Below are 27694 nucleotides of genomic sequence, written 5' to 3' on the forward strand. Positions count from 1 at the left end.
CCCTCCTCTCTTCTCCAGACCATTTCCGGAGACCTTCTCCCTTACCTCACCTCGCTCATCAACTCATCCTTGACCGCTGGCTATGTCCCTTCCGTCTTCAAGAGAGCGAGAGTTGCACCCCTTCTGAAAAAACCTACACTCGATCCCTCCGATGTCAACAACTACAGACCAGTATCCCTTCTTTCTTTTCTCTCCAAAACTCTTGAACGTGCCGTCCTTGGCCAGCTCTCCTGCTATCTCTCTCAGAATGACCTTCTTGATCCAAATCAGTCAGGTTTCAAGACTAGTCATTCAACTGAGACTGCTCTTCTCTGTGTCACGGAGGCGCTCCGCACTGCTAAAGCTAACTCTCTCTCCTCTGCTCTCATCCTTCTAGACCTATCGGCTGCCTTTGATACTGTGAACCATCAGATCCTCCTCTCCACCCTCTCCGAGCTGGGCATCTCCGGCGCGGCCCACGCTTGGATTGCGTCCTACCTGACAGGTCGCTCCTACCAGGTCGCGTGGCGAGAATCTGTCTCCGCACCACGTGCTCTCACCACTGGTGTCCCCCAGGGCTCTGTTCTAGGCCCTCTCCTATTCTCGCTATACACCAAGTCACTTGGCTCTGTCATATCCTCACATGGTCTCTCCTATCATTGCTATGCAGACGACACACAATTAATCTTCTCCTTTCCCCCCTCTGATAACCAGGTGGTGAATCGCATCTCTGGTCCCGTGTGGCTCAGTTGGTAGAGCATGGCGCTTGCAACGCCAGGGTTGTGGGTTCAATTCCCACGGGGGGACCAGGGTTCAATTCCCACGGGGGGACCAGGGTGAATATGTATGAACTTTCCAATTTGTAAGTCGCTCTGGATAAGAGCGTCTGCTAAATGACTTAAATGTAAATGTAAATGTAAATCTCTGCATGTCTGGCAGACATATCAGTGTGGATGACGGATCACCACCTCAAGCTGAACCTCGGCAAGTCGGAGCTGCTCTTCCTCCCGGGGAAGGACTGCCCGTTCCATGATCTCGCCATCACGGTTGACAACTCCATTGTGTCTTCCTCCCAGAGTGCTAAGAACCTTGGCGTGATCCTGGACAACACCCTGTCGTTCTCAACTAACATCAAGGCGGTGACCCGTTCCTGTAGGTTCATGCTCTACAACATTCGCAGAGTACGACCCTGCCTCACGCAGGAAGCGGCGCAGGTCCTAATCCAGGCACTTGTCATCTCCCGTCTGGATAACTGCAACTCGCTGTTGGCTGGGCTCCCTGCCTGTGCCATTAAACCCCTACAACTCATCCAGAACGCCGCAGCCCGTCTGGTGTTCAACTTTCCCAAGTTCTCTCACGTCACCCCGCTCCTCCGCTCTCTCCACTGGCTTCCAGTTGAAGCTCGCATCCGCTACAAGACCATGGTGCTTGCCTACGGAGCTGTGAGGGGAACGGCACCTCCGTACCTTCAGGCTCTGATCAGGCCCTACACCCAAACAAGGGCACTGCGTTCATCCACCTCTGGCCTGCTCGCCTCCCTACCTCTGAGGAAGTACAGTTCCCGCTCAGCCCAGTCAAAACTGTTCGCTGCTCTGGCACCCCAATGGTGGAACAAACTCCCTCACGACGCCAGGTCAGCGGAGTCAATCACCACCTTCTGGAGACACCTGAAACCCCACCTCTTTAAGGAATACCTAGGATAGGATAAAGTAATCCTTCTAACCCCCCCCCCCCCCCTTAAAAGAGTTAGATGCACTATTGTAAAGTGGTTGTTCCACTGGATATCATAAGGTGAATGCACCAATTTGTAAGTCGCTCTGGATAAGAGCGTCTGCTAAATGACTTAAATGTAATGTAAATGTAAAATGTAATAAAGCGATGAGCATGCTTTCTGTTTTTCTTAAACAAGAAATGTATCACTAGAAGTAATGGGGTATATTGCATAATTTGACTCAATGTTTGTGACCTCCGTCTTTTAACCAATGTACATAAAATAAATCAAATAAATACAATAGTGAAAACAGAAACAGTTATACAACTGAACGTCAAGAATAAACAACGTGCCTAACATGTCACAAAAGGCTGAGTGATATGGCTTATTTATTATTGTAGTTCAGGGCTCTACGCGGACATTTTTTACGAGGAATACATTATGTGCTCCTATGTAGAAATGTAGAAGAACACCAAAAAATCTAGGAGAACAATTTAATGATACGAAATTACTAAAAGTTCATGAATAAATGTTTTTAGGGGTGATCCATGCTTAATCAAGCACAATCATTAGGTGAGACAAAAATGTTCAGCTCAGGGCGAGCCTTATGGGGCCTGGCCCGCCCTACCGTACCTCCTTGCCCATCCAAATAAAATATTGAAATATTGGTAATTTATTTGACCGAGACGCACGCTGACAGAAAGACACGTCATTCTCAGATAAAGCATATGAGCGAGTGAAACAGCACCCATCTGTCTCAGTATGTGCAGTAGACCATGTATCTGATGATGTTTGGTCAAAAAGAGTATGGCATATCAGATACATATATTAAGACAGAGGGGTGCTGTTTCGCTCACTCTGATGCAGAGAGGAAGAGGTGAAGGGAGAGGGCTCACTCGCCAAAATCTGTCCAGTATAAGCCCAATGTGTTTCTATGGGCATAATATGCAGACCTACGCTTGTCGCCTGCATTTCTATTTTTTGGGACAATGACTCGCATAGTTATGGCGGAGACATGAGCATCTCGTCATTATATAAAGATCTCTGGTTGTGTGTGTTTTGGCGCATTCCTGATTTCCGATTGTCTTCACTCACCATGTCCAGCATTAATAAGCTGAGCTTTTCAGACATTTTATATTCACCTCACACATTGTAAACAAAGTCTTTATTTTTATTTCTTTTTTACATCCATTGCAAATGATAGTTCGTCAATATATGAAAGATCTTTCTAACACTCCCGGCTTCGATAATCACCAAGCCTCAGTGTGAAAGAGCAAAATATCATGATCTGATGATCCCAAATATCAACTGGTAACGTCATTAAAAACAGCTGTCTGTTCCGAACTCACTAGTGCGGGAAACTCTGAGGACCCGCAATAAGCTAGTTGATACAATGTTGCAAGTTCGCTAAAGACATCTTCGGGCTGGATCCAGTCCATGTGGCAGAGGCTGGTGCTCTCGCCTTAGTTGAATTTTTACTTCAAAAAGTTATGATGAACCACGTGACAATGATTTCGAGACAGAAAAACATTATTATTGAAATGAAACTGTTCTGCGAAAATGCGCATATAGAAATAATAACTTTTCATGCAGATCGGTAGAAATGGTAGAATAAATTGTAAGCTTCCCCAAACTTGAAACTCACGAGCTGCCTATGGTTTTACTAGGGTTGCACGTTTTGGGGAATATTCAGAGGTGGAAAATTTCCGTGGGAAAAAACAGGAATATATGGGAATTAACGGAGATGCATACAAATTAATATTAATACCATTTAAATGTAGATGTTTTTTGCATTGGATATATTTACCATATCATATTTAAACATAAACATAAACCTTTTACCCTATCATAAGTAGAAATCATTGCAAATTATTAAATCCTTCCAATAGAAGGATCCAATAAAAAAACGTTTAGTTACGAATTGAACTTTAATTAAATGAGTTGACTCTTCACATGGGACGATTTCACTGAACAACAAAAGAAAGGGAATATTGAATGATCCCCAATGATCCATCGCATCTCCCAAAAACTTTTTCAACATACAACTGTAAAATGACGTAACAAAATGTGGAAGAAATACTTTCCGACTACTTTCCGACTGTATATTGTTTGCGGTCTTTTGTCAACGAAAGGGTTCGACTATTTCACAGCCCTGTTATCCAACGTAGAATAGAATACAGTATTATAAGGGTCTTGCTATAGAATAACATATAATGGGGGGTAAATGTAACCAATGTGACAACTGCTGCTGTAAAAAGGGTTTTGTGAAATGTAATAACACTGAATTGAATCGATATAAATAACTTCCATTTTCCCTCAGAAGAATACATTCCTTCACAACATTCTTCCAATTATTTCCATTGAATTCCATTGAATTCTTTTCTCTCCCTCTTTCAACACACTTTTTAACCTTTCAGACTTTCAGACAGGAGTCTACTAGGGAGTCACTGGTTTTATATAGTCATACCTTTTCCACAGACAGAATATCCCAATTCACCCAGTCAGGTCAGGGTAACTAGAGAAATACATTAGATACATAGAATATAATAAAATGGAAGGCTCAGCTTTACTTTTATTTTTCACTCGGGAGTAGACATACTGTACACATTGCTTCTATACTTATGTCCTTTCCATTGCGTTCTCACACGCCTTCTACTCTTTCAAACTTTCAGACCGGTATATTGGTGAGTCATTGGATTTGTATAGTTACATATTTTTTACAAATAGAACATACCAATTCACCCAGTCAGGTCAATATTTTACATTTTACACTCTGGACTAGACCTACTTTATGCCCTCACATCTATCATCCAGTGCCATATATTTTCTATCTCCCTTGTCAATATTTATTTTGACCCTTTCCAGCTACTTGGGGAGTCCTTGGCTTTCTGTTGTTGCATACCGTGCCTTCAGAAAGTATTCACACCTGGACTTTTTCCACATTTTGTTGAGTTACATCCTGGGTTTAAATGGATTAAATTGAGTGGTCGTGTCACTGGCCTACACACAATACCCCATAAGTGGAATTATTTTTTTAGAAAATGAAAAGCTGAAATGTGTTGAGTCAAGTATTCAACCTCTTTGTTATGGCAAACCTAAATAATTTCAGGCGTAAAAATGGGGTATTGTAGGGTGAGAAAAAAAGCCCTTTGATCCATTTTTAATTCAGGCTGTAACACAACAAAATGTGGAATAAGTCAAAGAGTATGAATACTTTCTGAAGGCACTGTAATTTCAACCCTGGCAGTTAGGATAGAGAGAGCAGTAAATGGTTAGACATACTGTTATTCCTCTACTGTTCCACTTTTTTCATTCAAAGCCAATTCTATCACAACAAGATCTCATAGTTTCCCTTAGAAATTCAACATATTATGGATGAACATCTATTCTTGACGCATTAATTCCACGTTGTTACAGAGTTAATTCTGCGTGGTTGATCTTAATGATCGGCTATGAAAAGCCAACTGACATTTACTCCTGAGGTGCTGACTTGCTACACCCTCAAAAACTACTGTGATTATTATTATTTGACCATGCTGGTCATTTATGAACATTTGAACATCTTGGCCATGTTCTGTTATAATCTCCACCCGGCACAGCCAGAAGAGGACTGGCCACCCCTCATAGCCTGGTTCCTCTCTAGGTTTCTTCCTAGGTTTTGGCCTTTCTAGGGAGTTTTTCCTAGCCACCGTGCTTCTACACCTGCATTGCTTGCTGTTTGGGGTTTTAGGCTGGGTTTCTGTACAGCACTTCGAGATATTAGCTGATGTACGAAGGGCTATATAAATACATTTGATTTGATTTGATTTGGTTACAGGGTTAGAACAGAAACAACTAAAAGGGGAAGGCTTTGTTAGGCAGATAAATCTTGTGCTCTATCTCTAATAATGATCCTCTTAATAGAACCAGAGACAAAACTGCTCTCAGTGAATTTCAAAGTTTTATTCACCAGGAGTGTCATAAGCAAATTGACTAAAATCTGAATGTTACAGAAAGCTCTACATATACTTTCCCACCAAGCACGTACTGTAACACCCACATACAGTATCAGCTGGTAATTTACCATAGCTGTCCAGTCCCTCTTCTCACACTGCATAAAGGAGTGATTTGCTGCTGGCTCCCTATCGCTTCGGGCACTAGAGTCCCAGCACAAGGCAAAATTATTTTTTCTTGTATCCACTCAAAAGTCTTTTCAATTCATAAGCTTATACACATGATGTTTCCCACTACATATACGTTACACTTCTAATACTAATAAACACAGTATGATCAGCAATACACATTACACAATATGAGGACATGAATATACTTAACTGGATAGGCTTTACAGAACTCATCACTCCCTTCTATTAAACCATAGATCTCTTATTGTTTGATTTCCATGTTAAATCATCATATACAGTTGTAGACCTTCTTGACCTTCCTTCCTTCAGGGACCTAGAAGTTTAATAGCAAAGAACTTGATAGAACAGAAAGAGAAGAAAAACAACCAAACACGACAATGGATTAATATAATCATATAGGTGCATAATATAAAAAACATTTATAAAGTCTCAGCTTGAGAAATCTGGCCATTCCCACACTCCTGGTCCCCACTAAACCGGTGGTCTGCTTTAATGCTGAGCTTGGCACAAAGCCGAGTTTCCAAATAACTCTGTCATGCTTTCCCTCAGTCTTCCCACCAGGGGCGGTACATTCACAGGAGATTTTCCAAAGCCAAAATCTCCTCACTGTGCTACACATTCAGGGCCACCCTGTCAACACAAGCTGTAGCCTGAATCAGCTTCACCTCATCTTGTGGTAGATTTGCACCTTTTATGCGTTTCAGCCTTCACTACATGATAGCCCAGCAAGCCTGACAGAGTGACACCTGCCACTGCTAACACGGCCCATAGCACATACTCCAAAATCCAACTCAATTTGCCCATAGTCCAAGTCCATGCTACTCCTACAGCCTCTCCCACAACATTAGTGGCATCCTGCGCTATTGGTTCCAGACTGCGGTGAGTATTGCCATGGTTTTGAATCTGTCTCCCTTTGCTGCTTATTTCTTACTGTAAGATATAATATTGAGACAGTGAGATATTTTCGGGCTTTCTCGCAGTGTTATCACAACTTCTTCCTCAAGAGCCTAACAATCGCCTCCTCATGTTGTGCTACAGTGGGTATTGGTAGGTAGTAACTACCATTACTCTCTCATCCCACTCTCTCATCCCTCGATTCCCCACTCTCCTGAGAAAACCCTAGGAGCGACATACACTATATGTACAAAAGTATGTGGACACACCTTCAAATTAGTGGATTCGGCTTTTTCAGCCACACCCGTTGCTGACAGGTGTTTAAAATCGAGCACACAGCCATGCAGTCTCCATAAACAAACATTGACAGTACATTGGCCTTACTGAAGAGCTCAGTGACTTTCAACATGGCACCGTCATAGGATGCCACCTTTCCAACAAGTTAGTTAGTTTAATTTCTGCCCTGCTAGAGCTGCCCCGGTCAACTAAATTACTTATTTCAGCTTTTATTTCTTTCATCACATTCCCAGTGGGTCAGAAGTTTACATACACTCAATTAGTATTTGGTAGCATTGCCTTTAAATTGTTTAACTTGGGTCAAACGTTTCGGGTAGCCATCCATAAGCCTCCCACAATAAGTTGGGTGAATTTTGGCCCATTCCTCCTGACAGAGCTGGTGTAACTGAGTCAATTTTGTAGGCCTCCTTGCTCGCACACACTTTTTCAGTTCTGCCCACAAATTTTCTATGGGATTGAGGTCAGGGCTTTGTGATGGCCACTCCAATACCTTGACTTTGTTGTCCTTAAGCCATTTTGCCACAACTTTGGAAGTATGCTTGGGGTCATTGTCCATTTAGAAGACCCATTTGCGACCAAGCTTTAACTTTCTGACTGATGTCTTGAGATGTTGCTTCAATATATCCACATAATTGTCCTACCTCATGATGCCATCTATTTTATGAAGTGCACCAGTCCCTCCTGCAGCAAAGCTCCTCCCAAAAATGATGCTGCCACCACCGTGCTTCACGGTTGGGATGGTGTTCTTTGGCTTGCAACCCTCCCCCTTTTTCCTCCAAACATAACGATGGTCATTATGGCCAATCAGTTCAATTTTTGTTTCATCAGACCAAAGGACATTTCTCCAAAAAGTACGATATTTGTCCCCATGTGCAGTTGCACACCGTAGTCTGGCTTTTTTATGGCGGTTTTGGAGCAGTGAGTGGCCTTTCAGGTTATGTCGATATAGGACTCGTTTTACTGTGGATATAGATACTTTTGTACCTGTTTCTTCCAGCATCTAAATTCCCAATCTGGCCCTCAAACCATCATGGTCACCTAATAATCCCCAGTTTACAATTGGCTCATTCATCCCCCTCCTCTCCCCTGTAACTATTCCCCAGGTCGTTGCTGCAAATGAGAACGTGTTCTCAGTCAACTTACCTGGTAAAATAACGGTAAAATAAAATAAATAAATAAATAAAAATTCAGCACCAAAGTGCGTTCATCTCTAGGAGACAGAACGCGTCTCCTTCCTGAGCGTGGTCCTGTCACGCCCTGGCTTTAGTAATCTTTGTTTTCTTTATGTTATTTTAGTTAGGTCAGGGTGTGACATGGGGAATGTATGTGTTTTGTAGTGTCTTGGGGTGTTGTCTATGTTCTATGTTGCATGTGTGCACTTTGTTCAGTTTAGCTTCACGATCGTTTGTTTTGTTCATTTTGTAAGTGTTTGTTTTTTCCTTCATTAAAAGAAGATGTATTTTGCACACGCTGCGCCTTGGTCCACTCTCTCTCACGAAGACGATCGTGACAGGTCCCATGGTGTTTATACTTGCGTAGTATTGTTTGTACAGATGAACTTGGTACCTTCAGGCATTTGGAAATTGCTCCCAAGGATGAACCAAAATTCTTTTGATTTTCCCATGATGTCAAGCAAAGAGGCACAGGTAGATCTTGAAATTCATCCGCAGGTATACCTCCAATTAACTCAAATGATGTCAATTAGCCTATCAGAAGCTTCTAAAGCCATTAAATAATTTTCTGGAATTTTCAAAGCTGTTTAAAGGCACAGTCAACTTAGTGTATGTAAACTTCTGACCCACTGGAATTGTGATACAGTGAATTATAAATGAAATAATCTGTCTGTTAACAATTGTTGGAAAAATTACTTGTGTCATGCACAAAGTAGATGTCCTAACCAACTTGCCAAAACTATAGTTTGTTAACAAGAATTTGTGGAGTGGTTGAAAAATGAGTTTTAATGAATCCAACCTTAGTGTATGTAAACTTCCGACTTCAACTATTTATTTAAAGTTTCAAATGCAGGTTGATATTTGCGCTTTAGTTCGGCCAACATTCGTGTCCTGTCAAAATTTACTTTTTCACCTACGACAAACAGCTGATAGAGGCATGGGACAGCCCAGGCTTCCGCAATTGAAAGTAGTTTTGACCAAAGCTAGAGACTTTTTTTGGCTTACTAGCTAATGTGCGTGAGATGTTGTCAATTTCCATGATTAAAACTAAGCATTTTCCTGTGTCATTTTAGCAGTCTACTGCAGTGGATGTGATGAGCTTTTTTTAGCGCTAATGTTTACATGACTACAACTCCACAGCAAAAAATATTCAAGTTGTTGGCAAGTGTGAACTCCGATAGAGCATGTCGAGATAAAATTATACTGTAGAAATACAGTTTTTTTTGTCGCTGCTATCAATTCCGCTCCACTAGAGTTAAACATTTCCTCTGTGACCGTTAATGGTGAGTCCATGCAATTCTGAGCAGGCTCTCTGGCAGACAGCCCTGTCAGTCTAGCACTCGTAGAGCATGGTGAATGAGATAAAGCGCGTTCAAGTGCAGGCATGCAATTACTCTCACTGCCACCGGCGTCGACATTGTGGCAAATGTCCAAGGTTACAAATTGTACCAGTCTTCCAAGTCCTGTAATCTGAGTGATATTTATGTTGTACTATGTGGCAGTAGCTTGTTGTCCTGTCTTTGGCATAGGTTAGGTTATTAGGCCTAGGCTTCTTCTTTCGCCCATCATATATATGAGTCCATTATCTATTAGATGACTTCCAGCCATCGTCTACAGCCAAGGCTCATATCCTATTAATAGTATAGACAACAAATTAAAGAGGGAGGGACGGAAGGAGATTGGACAGACAGAGGTTCTTCAAAAGTGTGACGTTCGGTTTTGTAAAAAGATTGAGAGAGACGGGTATAAAGCATGAGGGAGAAAAAGTCAAAATTAAAGTGTGGAGACAATTGGCTTTTGCTGACAGGTGAGAGTGAAAAACTCTGTGTGAGAAAAGTGTTTGATAGAGGAAGACCTGTTGTTTTTTGCAAAGAATTTTTAATAATGTAATCATTAAACGAAAACATTGTCATGTAGCTAATTAGTCTGTTATTTAAAATCCAGCCCACATACTGGCTGAGAGAGAGAGAGAGAGAGAGAGAGAGAGAGAGAGAGAGAGAGAGAGAGAGAGAGATGGCTATATTGTAATGGGGGGGTAATCAAAAAGTTCAATTACTGATTCTAATTTTGGACAGGTAACTGTAATGGATTAGAGTGAAAAAGTAACCTACCAAACATAACTATGGCTGACCCTGTAAAAGAACACATTTAAGACTTTACATTCAGACCATCCTTCCTGTTGAACTCATGTTGACTTCATTAGTACAAAGTGGGCCACCTGCAGAGCTGACATATTCATGTGCATCTCTTTACTCTGACTTTTCATTCTCCTCTTTTTCCTTTGAAGACTGGATACTTACAGTCTACATTTGATTACAGCACTGAGCAGGGTTAGGATGGGCGGATGAGGGAGAGGAAAGGAGTGGAGGAGGAGAGGAAATGCTTTGGCACATGCAGATTTGATGTACTTCTGCTTCTTCCATTACTATGGTTACCCAGCAGGGTGTGTGTTGATTGGGTCAGCAGGACACACAAACACACGCACACACAGACACACACACGCGCACACACCCTTCAACAGTGATAGATGGAGTGTATGAGGGGGGTGGAGGAGAGGATGGAGGGATGATTAAAGAAAGAAAAGGAGAGAGGACTGATTGAAAACCTAAAGGCTTCACTACAACCTGCTGTTTTCTCTCTCTCTCTCTCTCTCTCTCTCTCTCTCTCTCTCTCTCTCTCTCTCTCTCTCTCTCTCTCTTCTCTCTTTCTCTCTCTCTCTCTCTCTCTCTCTCTCTCTCTCTCTCTCTCTCTCTCTCTCTCTCTCTCTCTCTCTCTCTCTCTCTCTCACTCTCTCACTCACTCACTCACTCACTCACTCACTCACTCACTCACTCTTTCTCCCTCTCTCTCTCTCTTCCTCACGCTCTCTTGTTCTCTCTCTTCCTCACGCTCTCTCTCACTCTTACAACTAGGGTTCACTTAGTTGTATTTCTGCGACAGTTTCTCTTGGGATTTTGCTAGGGACATTGTCTTGTATGTTTGGTTGTATGTTTGAAAAATGAATACGAACGCCCTATGTTGAACTTATTTCAGCACCAAAGTAGTGGAGAGTTCCACCACTGCAGCGGGCGCACCGAGCCCCCAACAACCCTCATTAAGAGGAGATGCAACACACCAGTGTGGAAAGGGCTGTGGGCTCCAGAAATATTCCAGAAAACTCGAGGCTGTAATCGCTGCCAAAGGTGCTTCAACAAAGTACTGAGTAAAGTGTCTAAATACTTATATACGAATATGTGATATTCAGGGTTTTTATTTATATAAATGTGCAAACATTTCTAAAAACCTGTTTTTGCTTTGACATTATAATGTGTAGATTGATGAGGGGAAAAAACTATTTTATCTATTTTAGGATAAGGCTGTAACATAACAAAATGTATCAACAGTCAAGGGGTCTGAATACTTTCCGATTGCACTGTATATGATGATTTTATGTGAGTGTGTGTGTATGAATGAGTCAGTTTGAATTTGTGTGTGTTTGTGTGTGTGTGTGTGTGTGTGTGTGTGTGTGTGTGTGTGTGTGTGTGTGTGTGTGTGTGTGTGTGTGTGTGTGTGTGTGTGTGTGTGTGTGGTTGTGTGTGTGTGGGTGTGTGTGTGTGTGTGAACAGTGCAATGGTTTATATGGACAAAGTAAGTGTCGAAAAATCAAATACATTTTTACTCGTCATGCTTCGTAAACAACAGGTGTAGACTAACAGTGAAAGGCCCTTCCCAACAATGGTAATAGAAAGAAAATTGAGAAATAATATGAAAGTAATAAAAAAGTGATAATAAATACACAATGAGTAACGACAACAACATAGCTCAGGCAGTTGGAAGCTCTCTCATGCATTTATATGCAGATGGTCTTATAGTCAGCTGGCCCCTCCCCGGATTTTGTGTTAAACACTCTACAGCAAAGTTTTCTTAGTGTCCAACAAGCTTTCACTGCCCTTAACTTTGTTCTGAACATCTCCAAAACAAAGGTCATGTGGTTTGGTAAGTAGAATGCCCCTCTCCCCACAGGTGTGATTACTACCTCTGAGGGTTTAGAGCTTGAGGTAGTCACCTCATACAAGTACTTGAAAGTATGGCACTGTTCTTCTCTCAGCACGTATCCAAGCTGCAGGCTAAGGTTACATCTAGACTTGGTTTCCTCTATCGTAATCGTTCCTCTTTCACCTCAGTTGCCAAACTAACCCTGATTCAGATCACCATCCTACCCATGTTAGATTACGGAGACGTAATTTATAGATTGGCTGGTAAGGGTGCTCTCGAGCAGCTGGATGTTCTTTACCATTCGGCCATCAGATTTGTTACCAATGTTCCTTACAGGACACATCACTGCACTCTATACTATTCTGTAAACTGGTCATCTCTGTATACCCGTCGCAAGACATACTGGTTGTTGTATATTTATAAAACCCTCTTAGGCCTCACTCCCCCCTTTCTGAGATACATACTGCAGCCCTCATCCTCCACATAAAACACCCGTTCTGACAGTCACATTCTGTTAAAGGTCCCCAAAGCACACACATCCCTGGGTCGCTCCTCTTTTCAGTTCGCTGCAGCTAATGACTGGATCTAGCTGCAAAAACACTCAGACTAGACAGTTTTATCTCTTCATTCAAAGACTCAATGATGGACACTTACTGACAGTTGTGGCTGCTTCAGGTGATGTATTGTTGTCTCTACCTTCTTGCACTTTGTGCTGTTGTCTGTGCCCAATAACGTTTGTACCATGTTTTGTGCTGCTACCATGTTGTTCTGTTGCCATGTTGTGTTGTTACCGTGTTGTCATGTTGTGTTGCTACCATGTTGTTGTCATGTTGTGTTGCTACCATGCTATGTTGTTGTCTTAGGTCTCTCTTTATGTAGTGTTGTGGTGTCTCTTGTCGTGTTGTGTGTTTTGTCCTATATTTTTATTTAATTTTTTATTTGTAATCCCAGCCCCTGTCCCCGCAGGAGTCCTTTTGGTAGGCCGTCATTGTAAATAAGAATTTGTTACATTTACATTTAAGTCATTTAGCAGACGCTCTTATCCAGAGCGACTTACAAGTACATACATTCATACTTTTTTGTACTGGCCCCCCGTGGGAAACGAACCCACAACCCTGGCGTTGCAAGCGCCATGCTCTACCAACTGAGCCACACGGGACTGACTTCTTAACTGACTTGCCTAGTTAAAAAAAAGGTTCAATAAAATAAAATAAAAAATACTGCAGTGGATAAGTAACAGACACATTTCAACATCAACTGTTCAGAGGAGACTGTGTGAATCAGGCCTTCATGGTCGAATTGCTACAAAGAAAGCACTACTAAAGGACACCAAGAAGAAGAAGAGACTTGCTTGGGCCAAGAAACATGATGGACTAGTGGAAATCTGTCCTTTTGGTCTGAGGTGTCCAAATTTGAGATGTGTGGTTCCCACCATGAAGCACGGAGGAGGAGGTGTTATGGTGTCGGGGTGCTTTGCTGGTAACACTGTCAGTGATTTATTTATAATTCAAGGCTCACTTAACCAGCATGGCTACCACAGCATTCTGCATCTACCACTATCAGATTATGGGGGGCAATATGCTCGCTGATTATCTTGTCATTTTAGCAGATAATTGTTCATTTTTGTAGCTAGTAATATGTCAATATTATCTTTAGAAATAAGCTATGACTTATTAATAATAATATAGCACAGTTTTGGATTTCACCCCCGTCTAAAAAGCTGATAGTTTAGACCGTTTGGAAGTCTGTGGAGGCTCTACTCCTGCTTCGAGCCTCTGACCACGCCTACAGTGAGGCTCTACTCCTGCTTCGAGCCTCTGACCACGCCTACAGTGAGGCTCTACTCCTGCTTCGAGCCTCTGACCACGCCTACAGTGAGGCTCTACTCCTGCTTCGAGCCTCTGACCACGCCAACAGTGAGGCTCTACTCCTGCTTCGAGCCTCTGACCACGCCTACAGTGAGGCTCTACTCCTGCTTCGAGCCTCTGACCACGCCTACAGTGAGGCTCTACTCCTGCTTCGAGCCTCTGACCACGCCTACAGTGAGGCTCTACTCCTGCTTCGAGCCTCTGACCACGCCTACAGTGAGGCTCTACTCCTGCTTCGAGCCTCTGACCACGCCTACAGTGAGGCTCTACTCCTGCTTCGAGCCTCTGACCACGCCTACAGTGAGGCTCTACTCCTGCTTCGAGCCTCTGACCACGCCTACAGTGAGGCTCTACTCCTGCTTCGTGCCTCTGACCACGCCTACAGTAAGGCTCGCAATATTTTTGCTGTCCTTGTTATGAAATTACTACATTACCCCTGCTCATGTAAAAATAACCCAATGCATTGACTGTTTAAAGCAAAACTACCAAAACATTTTCTTATGGTGAACCTGTCAAATGAAAGCCCCAATCAGCAGTTCAATGTCCAATCAGCAAGATGTGAGTTGTGTCCACTCAGGTAGCCTTCACAACTCTGCAGGTAAAACAACATTTTCTACAGCGCATTCGGTAACAATGACCCAGCAAATTACATTGGTTATCACCCAACTAATAAAGCCTAAAAAAAATGTTGAATGCTGAAGGTGCCACGCAGATATGTATGTGTATATTAGATTAGGGATTGGCTCACGTTGGCACGAGCAGCTGCGCTCTGTTTGCACACGTACATCCCTACAACACCCACACATTTTTTTCAGCTAAATAATTTGGTGGTGTCAGCAAACTTATTTTCCATGGGTCACAAAGTGAACAAGTTTGGGAACCACTGTTTGCAATGATATGGCCAGTATTTGTTTCGTAGTACTGTACAGATACTGAGTGTGAACCTCCCTAGTGAATAAATCAGTGTATCTCCACTCTCTAAAGAAACACTGTTTCTTCTACACACTATACATACCCTGGGTAGCCACTCGCTGTTATTAATATGAAATATTTCATGAAATACAGAATCCTGTTATATTTCATCATGTTGGAAAAAACAGCTACATTTGTACCATTTATCAGACAGAACAAAAGCAGCACCCAGTTTAAATAAGGTGAAAAGTGTGTGCGTGCATGTATGCGTGTGTGCGTGTGCTTGCCTTCGCGTGCCCGGTTGTGCGTGCGTGCAAGTGTGTGACGGTTCAGTCAGGCGTTGCTCTCTTGATGTGTTCTTGAAACAGAATCCTGTTATAGTTGTTATTTAACCAATTAAAGAGTAATCTTTGCTGGTGTGCGGCAATTTGCACTGTAATTTGCATGTACAGTGCCTTGCGAAGTATTCACCCCTCTTGGCATTTTTCCTATTTTGTTGCCTTACAACCTGTAATTTAAATTGATTTCTATTTGGAGTTCATGAAAAGTATGGTCACACCAGATACTAACAGGTTTTCTGATCCACACTACTACTTTTTATTTTAAGGTATCTGTGACCAACAGATGCATATCTGTATTCCCAGCACTGGCGAAGCGTCCTTCAGGGCATTGTCTACTTGTATGCCCCTTTTATTTATCCTACGGTTCTGACTTGGTGTACAGGGAGAAAACTGTAAGAACGTCCCATGTTCTGAATTCTGTACATTTCAAAAGTTCTGAACAAATAGTTATATTGACTATGTGCGTCCTAGCTCGCTCATTAATGTCTTAATGGAAATTATGGATTGCCTCTTATCCGCTCATAGTTCCCTTATACCATAGTTTGTACATCTCAATTGTCAGTAGAAACCACATTTGTTTAAGCAAGTCAGCCATATCAGCAATGTTTTTAAAAAAGGCAGTAAATGAGGCTGAATGAACTGTTTTGCTGCCAGACAAGGCTCCACTGATAGCCAGGTGTAGTGATGGTAAGGATTCACTCCATGGTACTGAAAAGAAAGCTCTGCTGTTGGGAAACCTTTATGTAGGACCTAAGAGTTTGTGGGCACCGTTTGTCACCATTACAGTGCAATTAATGTATTATTTAGTGTTGTGTTGTGTAGTGGCTTTGCTAGCCACTTTGGCTTCATCCAAACATACACTACCGGTCAAAAGTTTTAAAACACCTACTCATTCAAGGGTTTTTCTTTATTTGTACTATTTTCTACAATGTAGAATAATAGTGAAGACATCACAGCTATGAAATAACATGTATGGAATCATGTTGTAACCAAAAAGGTGTTAAACAAATCAAAGTATATTTTATATTTGAGATTCTTCAAAGTAGCCACCCTTTGCCTTGATGACAGCTTTGCACACTCTTGGCATTCTCTCAACCAGCTTTATGAGGTAGTCACCTGGAATGCATTTCAATTAACAGGTGTGCCTTCTTAATAGTTCATTTGTGGAATTTCTTTCCTTCTTAATGCATTAGAGCTAATCAGTTAAGTTGTGACAAGGTGCTGGGGGCGATAGCCCTATTTGGTAAAAGGCCAAGTCCATATTATGGCAAGAACAGCTCAAATAAGCAAAGAGAAACAACAGTCCATCATTACTTTAAGACTTGAAGGTCAGTCAACACGGATAATTTCAAGATCTTTTAAAGTACAGTCGCAAATACCATCAAGCGCTGTGGTGAAACTGGCTCTCATGAGGACCGCCACAGGAAAGAAAGACCCAGAGTTACCTCTGCTGCAGAGGATAAGTTCATTAGAGTTACCAGCCTCAGAAATTGCAGCCCAAGTAAATGCTTCACAGAGTTCAAGTAACAGACACATCTCAACATCAACTGTTCAGAGGAGGCTGTGTGAATCAGGCCTTCATGGTCAATTTGCTACAAAGAAACCACTACTAAAGGACATCAAGAAGAAGAAGAGACTTGCTTGGACCAAGAAACACGAGCAATGGACATTAGACCATTGGGAATTTGTCCTTTGGTCTGGAGTCCAAATTGTTTGGTTCCAACCGCCATGTTTACAGTGGCTTGTGAAAGTATTCACCCCCCTTGGCATTTTTCCTATTTTGTTGCATTACAACCTGTAATTTAAATGGATTTTTATTTGGATTTCATGTAATGAACATACACAAAATAGTCCAAATTGGTGAAGTGAAAAGAAAATATCTACTTGCTTCAAAAAAAAGGTAAAAAAGAAAAGTGGTGCGTGCATATGTATTCACCCCCTTTGCTATGAATCCCCTAAATAAGATCTGGTGCAACCAATTACCTTCAGAAGTCACATAATTAGTTAAATAAACTCCACCTGTGTGCAATCTAAGTGTCACATGATATGTCATATGATCTCAGTATAAATACACCTATTCTGAACGGCCCCAGAGTCTCCAACACCACTAAGCAAGGGGCACCACCAAGCAAGTGGCACCATGAAGACCAAGGAACTATCAAAACAGGTCAGGGACAAAGTTGTGGAGAAGTACAGATTAGGATTGGGTTATAAAAAAAATCAGAAACTTTCAACATCCCTTGGAGCACCATTAAATCCATTATTAAAAATAGAAAGAATATGGCACCACAACAAACCTGCCAAGAAAGGGCCGTTAACCAAAGCTCACGGACCTGGCAAGGAGGGCATTAATTAGAGACAACAAAGAGACCAAAGATAACCTTGAAGGAGCTGCAAAGCTCCACAGCGGAGATTGGAGTATCTGTCCATAGGACCACTTTTAGCTGTACACCCCACAGAGCTGGGCTTTACGGAAGAGTGGCCAGAAAAAAAGCCATTGCCTAATGAAAAAAATAAGCAAACATGTTTGGTGTTCGCCAAAAGGCATGTGGGAGACTCCCCAAACATATGGAAGAAGGTACTCTGATCAGATGAGACTAAAATTGAGCAAGGAAAACGCTATGTCTGGCACAAACCCAACACCTCTCATCACCCTGAGAATACCATCCCCACAGTGAGACATGGTGGTGGCAGCATCATGCTGTGGGGATGTTTTTCATCGGCAGGGACTGGGAAACTGGTCAGAATTGACGGAATGATGTATAGCGCTAAATACAGGGACATTTTTGAGGGAAACCTGTTTCAGTTTTCCAGAGATTTGAGACTGGGACAGAGGTTCACCTTCCAGCAAGACAATGACCCTAAGCATACTGCTAAAGCAATAATCGAGTGGTTTAAGGGAAACATTTAAATGTCTTGGAATGGCCTAGTCAAACCCAGACCTCAATCCATTTGAGAATCTGTTGTATGACTTAAAGATTGCTGTACACCAGTGGGAACCCATCCAACTTGAAGGAGCTGGAGCAGTTTTGCCTTGAAGAATTGGCAAAACATCCCAGTGGCTAGATGTGCAAAGCTTATGGAGACATTCCCCAAGAGACTTGCAGCTATAATTGCTGCAAAAGGTGGCTCTACAAAGTATTGCCTTTGGGGGGAGGGGGGGTGAATAGTTATGCATGCTGAAGTTTTGTTTGTTTCACAATAAAAAATATTTTGTATCTTCAAAGTAGTAGACATGTTGTGTAAATCAAATGATACAACACCCGCCCCCCCAAAAAAATCTAGTTTAATTCCAGTTTGTAAGGCAACAAAATTGGAAAAATGTCCAGGGGGTTGGACACTGTCAGTGATACAGGACTAAGCCCCTGTATTTAGGCATTAGCTTGTTTTTGTTGTTCAAATTATATAAATATTTTGTGATTGTGATTTTCGAAGGTTTGGCATACATCCTACCATCCTGCTAGACTTTTATTGTTTCTGCCTTAAGTCCATCATCTCAGAATTCAAGGGGAAGTATTCTGTTTCTATCTCTAGCTATCTGTTCTTTCTTTCAATGTTTCTTTCTGTAATTCAGTCTATTCTCTCTCCTCTGCAACAGCTTGAATCTCGTTCCCCCTTCCCTCTCTTTCTCTCTCTCTCTCTCTCTCTCTCTCTCTCTCTCTCTCTCTCTCTCTCTCTCTCCCTCTCTGTCTCTCTCTGACTCTTTTCATCCCTCACTTTCCCTCACTTTCTGTCTCTCTCATCTACCCCCCTCTTTCTCTCTCTCCCCCTCTCTCTCCCTCCCTCTCTCTCTCTCTCTCTCTCTCACACTTTCTCTGTCTTTACCCATCTGTCTCGCTCAACTCCCCTAGGTCTCTCTCTTTCTCTCTCTCTCTCTCTCTCTCTCTCTCTCTCTCTCTCTCTCTCTCTCTCTCTCTCTCTCTCTCTCTCTCTCTCTCTCCCCCTCATATTCAGATTCAGATAAGCTTTACTAGCATAAATGACAAAGCCATTGTTGCTAAAGCGAAGTGAGATAACGATGGTAATGATCATGTCTTTCTTTCCCTCTCTCTCTCCCCATCTCCCCCCCTCTCCCCCCCCGCTCCCCCCTCTCTCTCCCCATCTCCCCCTCTCTCTCTCCCCGCTCCCCCCTCTCTCTCTCCCCATCTCCCCCCTCTCTCCCACTATCATTTAATTAATCTCATCACCGATTGCCTTCATAAACGAGTCAGTCTACTCAGACAGACCTCCATTCATTATGTTATACCCACAGTGGGAGTGGAGATATTTGGGCAGATTATGATGTTCTATCAGTCGTGATGTCATCTTAATTAATGTGGAGATTAAATTATCATGTTTCATTTGCAGGTTGGTTGGATCTAACCTGTCAATCAATAATAAATGTAAGTTATTTAACTACAGAATATGAGAGATGCTTTGATTGGCATATATTCGCTCAGGAGTTTAATGATGCTTGTCGTTGTTTTCAACTTTATCCTACTTCACCTCTCTCATACATCTTTCCATCAATACATACTGTACCTTGTCATTGGCCCAAAAAATGATCATTTTGATCAAATAGATCCTGACTTAGGTAACTTGACCTCTGTCGCTTTCTGGTGGAAAGGATGTTCAGAGTTGACATGTCTACTAGATTTGGTTTAGAGTATTCAGATTTGGTGTATTCTAACTGTGCATATGCACTATATCCTAACAAGGTGATACATTGGTTTAAGTGTGTATGTTTATTCTATGTGTGCATGTCTTCAGATGAAGTCGGCAGGAGTGGTGGAAGGAGGACTGTTCACAGAGAGTTACTGCAACATCTGTAACGCCCAGCTCATCTCCGAGTCGCAACGCACAGCACACTATGAGGTGAGTCTACATCACACGCACGCACGCACGCACGCACGCACGCACGCACGCACGCACGCACGCACACACACACACACACACACACACACACACACACACACACACACACACACACACACACACACACACACACTCATACATATGCACGCACCACCAAACGGAAAGAGAGAGAGGGGAAGAGGCCTGAGAGAGAAGAGGAGGACAGAGGGTATGGGTGTGGGGTAATCAAGAGGGGAGGCCGTGGTGCAGGGAGTTACCATCAGAGGGAGAGAGATAGGCCATGTCCAAATATCCATACTTGCGTTCTAAATAGTAGGCATTTTGGGTATGCGAAATGTAGTATGCTTTAAATGCCAGGATGTAATACTCTTTTCGGCTCATCGAATGGCGGTAAACAACACAATTGCACATTAGAGGATGGGTGAGTCTAGTATGTTGATATTTGTTGCTAACTGCATACATTTGAACTAAACAGTATGTTCTAAATATTATGTAGTATGACGTTTTAGTCATTAGTATACAAGACAGATTTCGACACGGCCGTAGTGCCAGATGGGTGGATGAATAACGGAGTGCTGTGAGTGGATGATAACATGCCTGTGTCCAGTCCAGTCTTGCTGCTCCACTGCCCTCGTTAGATCTTTCCCCTGGGAGTCAAATATCATGCCTGCCTACCTGCCTGCCTGCCTGCCTGCCTGCCTGCCTGCCTCCCTGCCTCCCTCCCAGCTCCTCTGTCCGTCACATCACTTTAGTGCTCTTTCAGATTGCCATGAGTGAGTGTGTTTGTTTGTCCCTAGTACCTCTCAGACTAAGCCCCAGCATTACCTCTTTTATTTCCCGTTCTTCTCTTTCTCCCTCCCACTCTCTGCTCTTTCTCTACCTCTTTTTCTTCTCCGTGATCATTGCACACACACTCACTGTACACACACTCACTGCACACACCCTCACTGTACACACACTCGCTGTACACACACTCACTGCACACACACTCACTGCACACACACTCACTGTACACACACTCACTGCACACACACTCACTGCACACACACTCACTGTACACACACTCACTGCACACACACTCACTGCACACACACTCGCTGTACACACACTCACTGCACACACACTCACTGCACACACACTCACTGTACACACACTCACTGCACACACACACTCACTGCACACACACTCAATGTACACACACTCACTGCACATACACTCACTGCACACACACTCACTGTACACACACTCACTGCAAACACACTCACTGCACACACACTCACTGCACACACACTCACTGTACACACACTCACTGCACACACACTCACTGCACACACACTCACGTACACACACTCACTGCACACACACTCACTGTACACACACTCACTGCAAACACACTCACTGCACACACCTCATACTCTCTTGCTCCTCTCTTCATCTCTTCTCTACCACTCTCCTGCTTTATCAGTCTCTCTCTCTCATTCACTATTTTCCTCCCTATGTTCAATCTCCCACAACCTCCCATTGTCTTTCTCTTGTTTTCTTTCTTCGCGCTCTGCTCCCTTTCTCTCCCACTCATTTTCTCACCTTCCTACCACTGTCTCCCTTTTTCATTTTAGCACGTCATTCTTTCTCTATCTCCTCTTTTCCCTCTCTCCTCTTTTCCCTCTCTCCTCTTTTCCCTCTCTCCTCCTCTCTCAATTCAATTCAAGGGGCTTTATTGGCATGGGAAACATATGTTAACATTGCCAAAGCAAGTGAAGTAGATAATATCCAAAAGTGAAATAAACAATAAAAATGAACAGTAAACATTACACTCACAGAGGTTCTAAAAGAAAACAGACATTATAAATGTCATATTAAGTATATATACAGTCTTGAAACAATGTGCAAATGGTTAAAGTACAAAAGGGAAAATAAATTAACTTATATATGGGTTGTATTTACAATGGTGTTTGTTCTTCACTGGTTGCCCTTTTCTTGTGGCAACAGGTCACACATCTTGCTGCTGTGATGGCACACTGTGGTATTTCACCCAGTAGATATGGGAGTTTTCAAATTCTTTGTGGATCTGTGTAATCTGAGGGAAATATGTGTCTCTAATATGGTCATACATTTGGCAGGAGGTTAGGAAGTGCAGTTCAGTTTCAACCTCATTTTGTGGGCAGTGTGCACATAGCCTGTCTTCTCTTGAGAGGCAGGTCTGACTACGGCAGCCTTTCTCAATAGCAAGGCTATGCTCACTGAGTCTGTACATAGTCAAAGCTTTCCTTAAGTTTGGGTCAGTCACAGTGGTCAGGTATTATGCCACTGTGTACTCTCTGTTTAGGGCCAAATAGCATTCTAGCTTGCTCAGTTTTTTTTGTTAATTCTAGTAGTAATTATCTTTTTCTTTTCTCATAATTTGGTTGGGTCTAAATGTGTTGCTGTCTGGGGCTCTGTGGGGTCTGTTTGTGTTTGTGAAAAGAGCCCCAGGACCAGCTTGCTTAGTGGGCTCTTCTCCAGGTTAATCTCTATGTAGGTGATGGCTTTGTTATGGAAGGTTTGGGAATCGCTTCCTTTTAGGTGGTTGTAGAATGTAGCGTATCTTTTCTGGATTTTTATAATTTGTGGGTATCAGCCTAATTCTGCTCTGCATGCATTATTTGGTGTTTTACGTTGTACAAATCAAATTTAATTGAATTAGTCACATGCACCGAATACAACAGGTTACAGTGAAATGCTTACTTACGAGCCCTTAACCAACAATGGAGTTTAAAAAATATGCATTAGAATAAGAAATAAAAGTAACAAGTAATTAAAAAGCCACAGTAAAATAACAATAGTGAGACTATATACAGGGGTGTACCGGTACAGAGTCAATATGCAGGGCACCGGTTAGTTGAGGTAATATGTACATGTAGGTAGAGTTATTAAAGTGACTATGCATAGATGATAACAACAGAGAGTAGCAGCGGTATAAAAGGGGGGGGTTCAATGCAAATAGTCTGAATAGCCATTTTATTAGATGTTCAGGAGTCTTATGGCTTGGGGGTAGAAGCCTCTTGAACCTATACTTGGCTCTCCGGTACCGCTTGCAATGTGGTAGCAGAGAGAACAGTCTATGACTAGGGTGGCTGGATTCTTTGACAATTTTTAGGGCCTTCCTCTGACACCGCCTGGTATTGAGGTCCTGGATGGCAGGAAGCTGAGGATATTTTTGGAGATTTCTGCATGCAGTCTCAATTTGGTATTTGTCCTATTTTGTGAATTTGTGAATTGTTTGGTGAGCGGACCCCAGACCTCATAACCATAAAGGGCAATGGCTTCTATAACTGATTCAAGTATTTTTAGCCAGATCCTAATTGGTATGTCGAATTTAATGTTCCTTTTGATGGTATAGAAGGCCCTTCTTTCCTTGTCTCTCAGATCTTTCACAGCTTTGTGGAAATTATCTGTGGCACTGATGTTTAGGCCAAGGTATGTATAGTTTTTTGTGTGCTCTAGGGCAACGGTGTCTAGATGGAATTTGTATTTGTGGTCCTGGCGACTGGACCTTTTTTGGAACACCATTATTTTTTATCTTACTGAGATTTACTGTTAGGGCCTAGGTCTGGCAGAATCTGTGCAGAAGATCTAGGTGCTGCTGTAGGCCCTCCTTGGTTTGTGACAGAAGCACCAGATCATCAGCAAACAGTAGACATTTGACAAACAGTAGACAGTCTGCCGGGTGCTGTAGACTGCTCTAGTGCCCTCGCCGATTCATTAAAATATATGTTGAAGAGGGTCGGGCTTAAGCTGCATCCCTGTTTCATCCCCCGGCCCTGTGGGGAGAAATGTGTGTGTTTTTTGCCAATTTAACCTCACACTTGTTGTTTGTGTACATGGATTTTATCATGTCGTATGTTTTTCCCCCGACACCACTTTCCATCAATTTGTATTACAGACTTTGCCTTTGTTTTGGTTTGTTTGTTTGTCAATTAGGGTGTGCAGGGTGAATACGTGGTCTGTCATCTCCCTCCCTCACCACTTCCCTCCTCTCTCTCTACCACCTTCCTCTTTTTTCCCCTCCTTCCTCTCGTCTCTCTCCCTCCCACACTGTAACACTTTGTCCCTCTCTCGTATTGCCACTTCTCTCTCTAGCCATATCAAATCGGTCTGCCACGTCATCTTTGTGTTACTGTGTAGATTGAAGAACACCAATGTGCTTGGTATGCATTTGACTGTATGCTTTCTCATTCCACTGTCATTTCACAAAAAGTTATACTGACGGTATAAAAGAGTAATAACACGCACACGATCACACACACACACACACATACACAAAAAAAACATTTGTGGGTTTTGATGTAAGCCTGGGGATCCAGTCAGCTTATGACAGGGTCATACATTGTTTTTGATTGTCCGCTGTGGGGTAAGCCGATGTGTTTCATTGGTTCGCTGTGAGGCAACAATGTTTCTGATTGGTTAGCCCTAAAGTTAAAACATTGTTTATAATTGGTTGCTGTGAGCAGTGAAGTAAGTCATAGTGTTTATCCACTGTGCAGTTGAGAAGAGATGGAATATCTGTTGAAGCACTGATCACACACAGTAAATGTAAATAAACTTGCCAATAAAGTTTATTTCTCTCTCTCTCTCTCTCTCTCTCTCTCTCTCTCTCTCTCTCTCTCTCTCTCTCTCTCTCTCTCTCTCTCTCTCTCTCTCTGTCTCTCTCTACTCTCTCCCCTCTCTCTCTCTCTACTCTCTCCTCTCTCTCTGTACTCTCTCTCTCTCTCTCTCTCTCTCTCAGAGTAAGAAACATGCCAACAAGGTCCGTCTCTTTTACATGTTACACCCAGAAGACGGAGGCCCACCGTCCAAGAGACTGAGAACAGACAACCCGGTATGTTGACATACATACACACACACACAAACACCGGAATCATACACTCACTGTGTTGTTGCCCTCACTCTGTGGCTTCCTGATCTCTCCCAGGAACAGTCTTTAATAAAACCCTTAAATGAGATCAGTTCTGAGATCAGACAGTTCAGTAGTACTGTATAACAGTCTCCTAAGCATTTCCCCTCAATCTTAAATGGATTTTGCTAGAACATTTCTCTCTGTCTTTTCCTCAGGAGGTAGTGACTTTGGCATAATTTAGTCCACAGTGCAGGTACGAGTTTTCTCTTTTCGAGGCCAGGAGTATACTGTAGGAGTTGCAGTCAAAGAAGATAGGGTGTCTGTGTAAAGTTATAGGCTCTCATATTCGCTCCAGAGAGAGTTACAGGAGTCAGAGAGCCCTGAGGGTCTGTGTGTGTGTGTGTGTGTGTGTGTGTGTGTGTGTGTGTGTGTGTGTGTGTGTGTGTGTGTGTGTGTGTGTGTGTGTGTGTGTGTGTGTGTGTGTGTGTGTGTGTACGTGTGTGTGCACGCGTGTGTGTGTGAGTGTGTGCTTGCGTGTATGTTGGACTCCTCACACACACACACACACACACACACACACACACACACACACACACACACACACACACACACACACACACACACACACACACACACACACACACACACACACACACACACACACACACACACACACACACACATGTACAGAGGTTGTGCAGTGACCTCCCCTGCCATGGCCTCCAGTAGGCAGGCAGGGAGTTTGGCAGCTGTGCTCTAATCCGGAGGCACTGGGCACCACACACACACACACACACACACACACACACACACACACACACACACACACACACACACACACACACACACACACACACACACACACAAACACACACACACACACACACACACACACACACACACACACACACACACACACACACACACACACACACACACACACACACACACACGAGTGGTGTCATACACACACAGCAAGCACTAGATTATAATACAACAGTAGTGATGTCATAGACTCAGGACACACACACAGTCTGAGTGGTTTGCCAGCATGTCCAACCAGCAGACCTCCAGACAGATAATAGGCAACAACAACATCAACAACAACATCAACAACAACATCAACAGCAACATTAGCCACCCAAGAGTATTATACTTCCACACAAAAGAGTAGGGAAACTTACTGGAAACACTATCTTGAAATAGTTTTATATTTAATTGGCCATTTTATCCCTTATACCTTGTTCTCCTCCTCTCCTATTTCATCTTCCTTGTTTCTCCTACTCACAAGTAGATCATTAGGGAAGTGTGTGTGTGTGTGTATGTGTGTGTGTGTGTGTGTGTGTGTGTGTGTGTGTGTGTGTGTGTGTGTGTGTGTGTGTGTGTGTGTGTGTGTGTGTGTGTGTGTGTGTGTGTGTGTGTGTGTGTGTGTGTGTGTGTGTGTGTGTCCAGCCAGTTGCTAGTTCTTCACAGGAGTGATGTCACAGACACAGTGTGAACACCCCAGCCAGTAGCTAGTTCTTCACAGGAGTGGTGTCACAGACACAGTGTGAACACCCCAGCCAAAAGCTAGTGCTTCACAGGAGTGAAGCCACAGACACAGTGGGAACACCCCAGCCAGTTGCTATTTCTTCACAGGAGTGATGTCACAGACACAGTGTGAACACCCCAGCCAAAAGCTAGTGCTTCACAGGAGTGATGTCACAGACACAGTGGGAACACCCCAGCCAGAAGCTAGTGCTTCACAGGAGTGATGTCACAGACACAGTGGGAACCCCAGCCAGTAGCTAGTTCTTCACAGGAGTGACGTCACAGACACAGTGTGACCAACCCAGCCAGTAGCTAGTTCTTCACAGGAGTGACATCACAGACACAGTGTGAACAACCCAGCCAGTAGCTAGTCCTTCACAGGAGTGACATCACAGACACAGTGTGAACACCCCAGCCAGTAGCTAGTGCTGCATAGGATTGGTATCACACACACACAGCTAGAGCTGGCTTACACTCCAGCGGTAATGATTTCACACACACTCAAGACACACATACACTTCACATGCTTGATGTCAGTAATTGACGTTACTAGAAGCATCACTGGGAACTTGAACTAAAAATCTATGATGCACATAGGTGACATCATCCTCTTTCTCGACTATACTGTACATTTCTCGAAATGCACATTTTGTCTGTTTCTTTTCATGTTTTATTTCTTTCATTTCTTTCTTTCCTTATTTTTTTCCTTTTCTTTCTTTCCTTCTTTCTTTCTTTGCTTCTTTCCTTCTTTCTTTCTTTCTTTCTTTCATTCATTAATTCTTTCTTTCTTTCATTATTTCCTTCCTTATTTCTTTCCTTCTTTCTTTCCTTCTTTCTTTCATTCTTTCCTTCTCTCTTGCTCTTTCTTTCCTTTTTTCATTCCTTCTTTCTTTTCCTCTCTTATTTCGTTCTTTCTTTCCTTCCTTCTTTATTTCATTCATTCTATCCTTCTTTCTTTCTTTCCTTCTTTCTTTCCTTCCTTCCTTCTGTTTCTCCTTGTTTCCTTCCTTCTGTCTTTCCTTGTTTCCTTCCTTGTTTCCTTCCTTCCTTCTTTCTTTCTTTCTGTCTTTCTTTTCCTTTCCTTTTTCTCTCTTTTTCTTTCCTTAAACCCAGGGGAAGTCTAAACTGTCTATTGGTCAGCTTTTGTTGTATTTCACCTCC

The 27694-nt window shown here is 42.7% G+C and overlaps 1 protein-coding gene across 3 annotated transcripts in view; it reads left to right on the forward strand.

The window, feature by feature from the left end:
* LOC129859640 (zinc finger matrin-type protein 4-like) overlaps positions 1–27694 on the forward strand; it is a 176282-nt gene that overhangs the window by 16582 nt on the left and 132006 nt on the right. For all 3 annotated transcript variants that reach the window (XR_008760195.1, XM_055929692.1, XM_055929685.1), the window contains exons 2-3: positions 20023–20127; positions 24893–24985. Coding sequence is in view for 2 of the 3 variants with exons in the window: in XM_055929692.1 (XP_055785667.1) it covers positions 20023–20127; positions 24893–24985 (198 nt within the window). In the remaining variant the exon portion in view is untranslated. The remainder of the gene's footprint in view (positions 1–20022; positions 20128–24892; positions 24986–27694) is intronic.

This window comes from Salvelinus fontinalis, chromosome 1 (genome assembly GCF_029448725.1).
Source record: "Salvelinus fontinalis isolate EN_2023a chromosome 1, ASM2944872v1, whole genome shotgun sequence".
In the NCBI taxonomy this organism is placed as follows: domain Eukaryota; kingdom Metazoa; phylum Chordata; class Actinopteri; order Salmoniformes; family Salmonidae; genus Salvelinus; species Salvelinus fontinalis.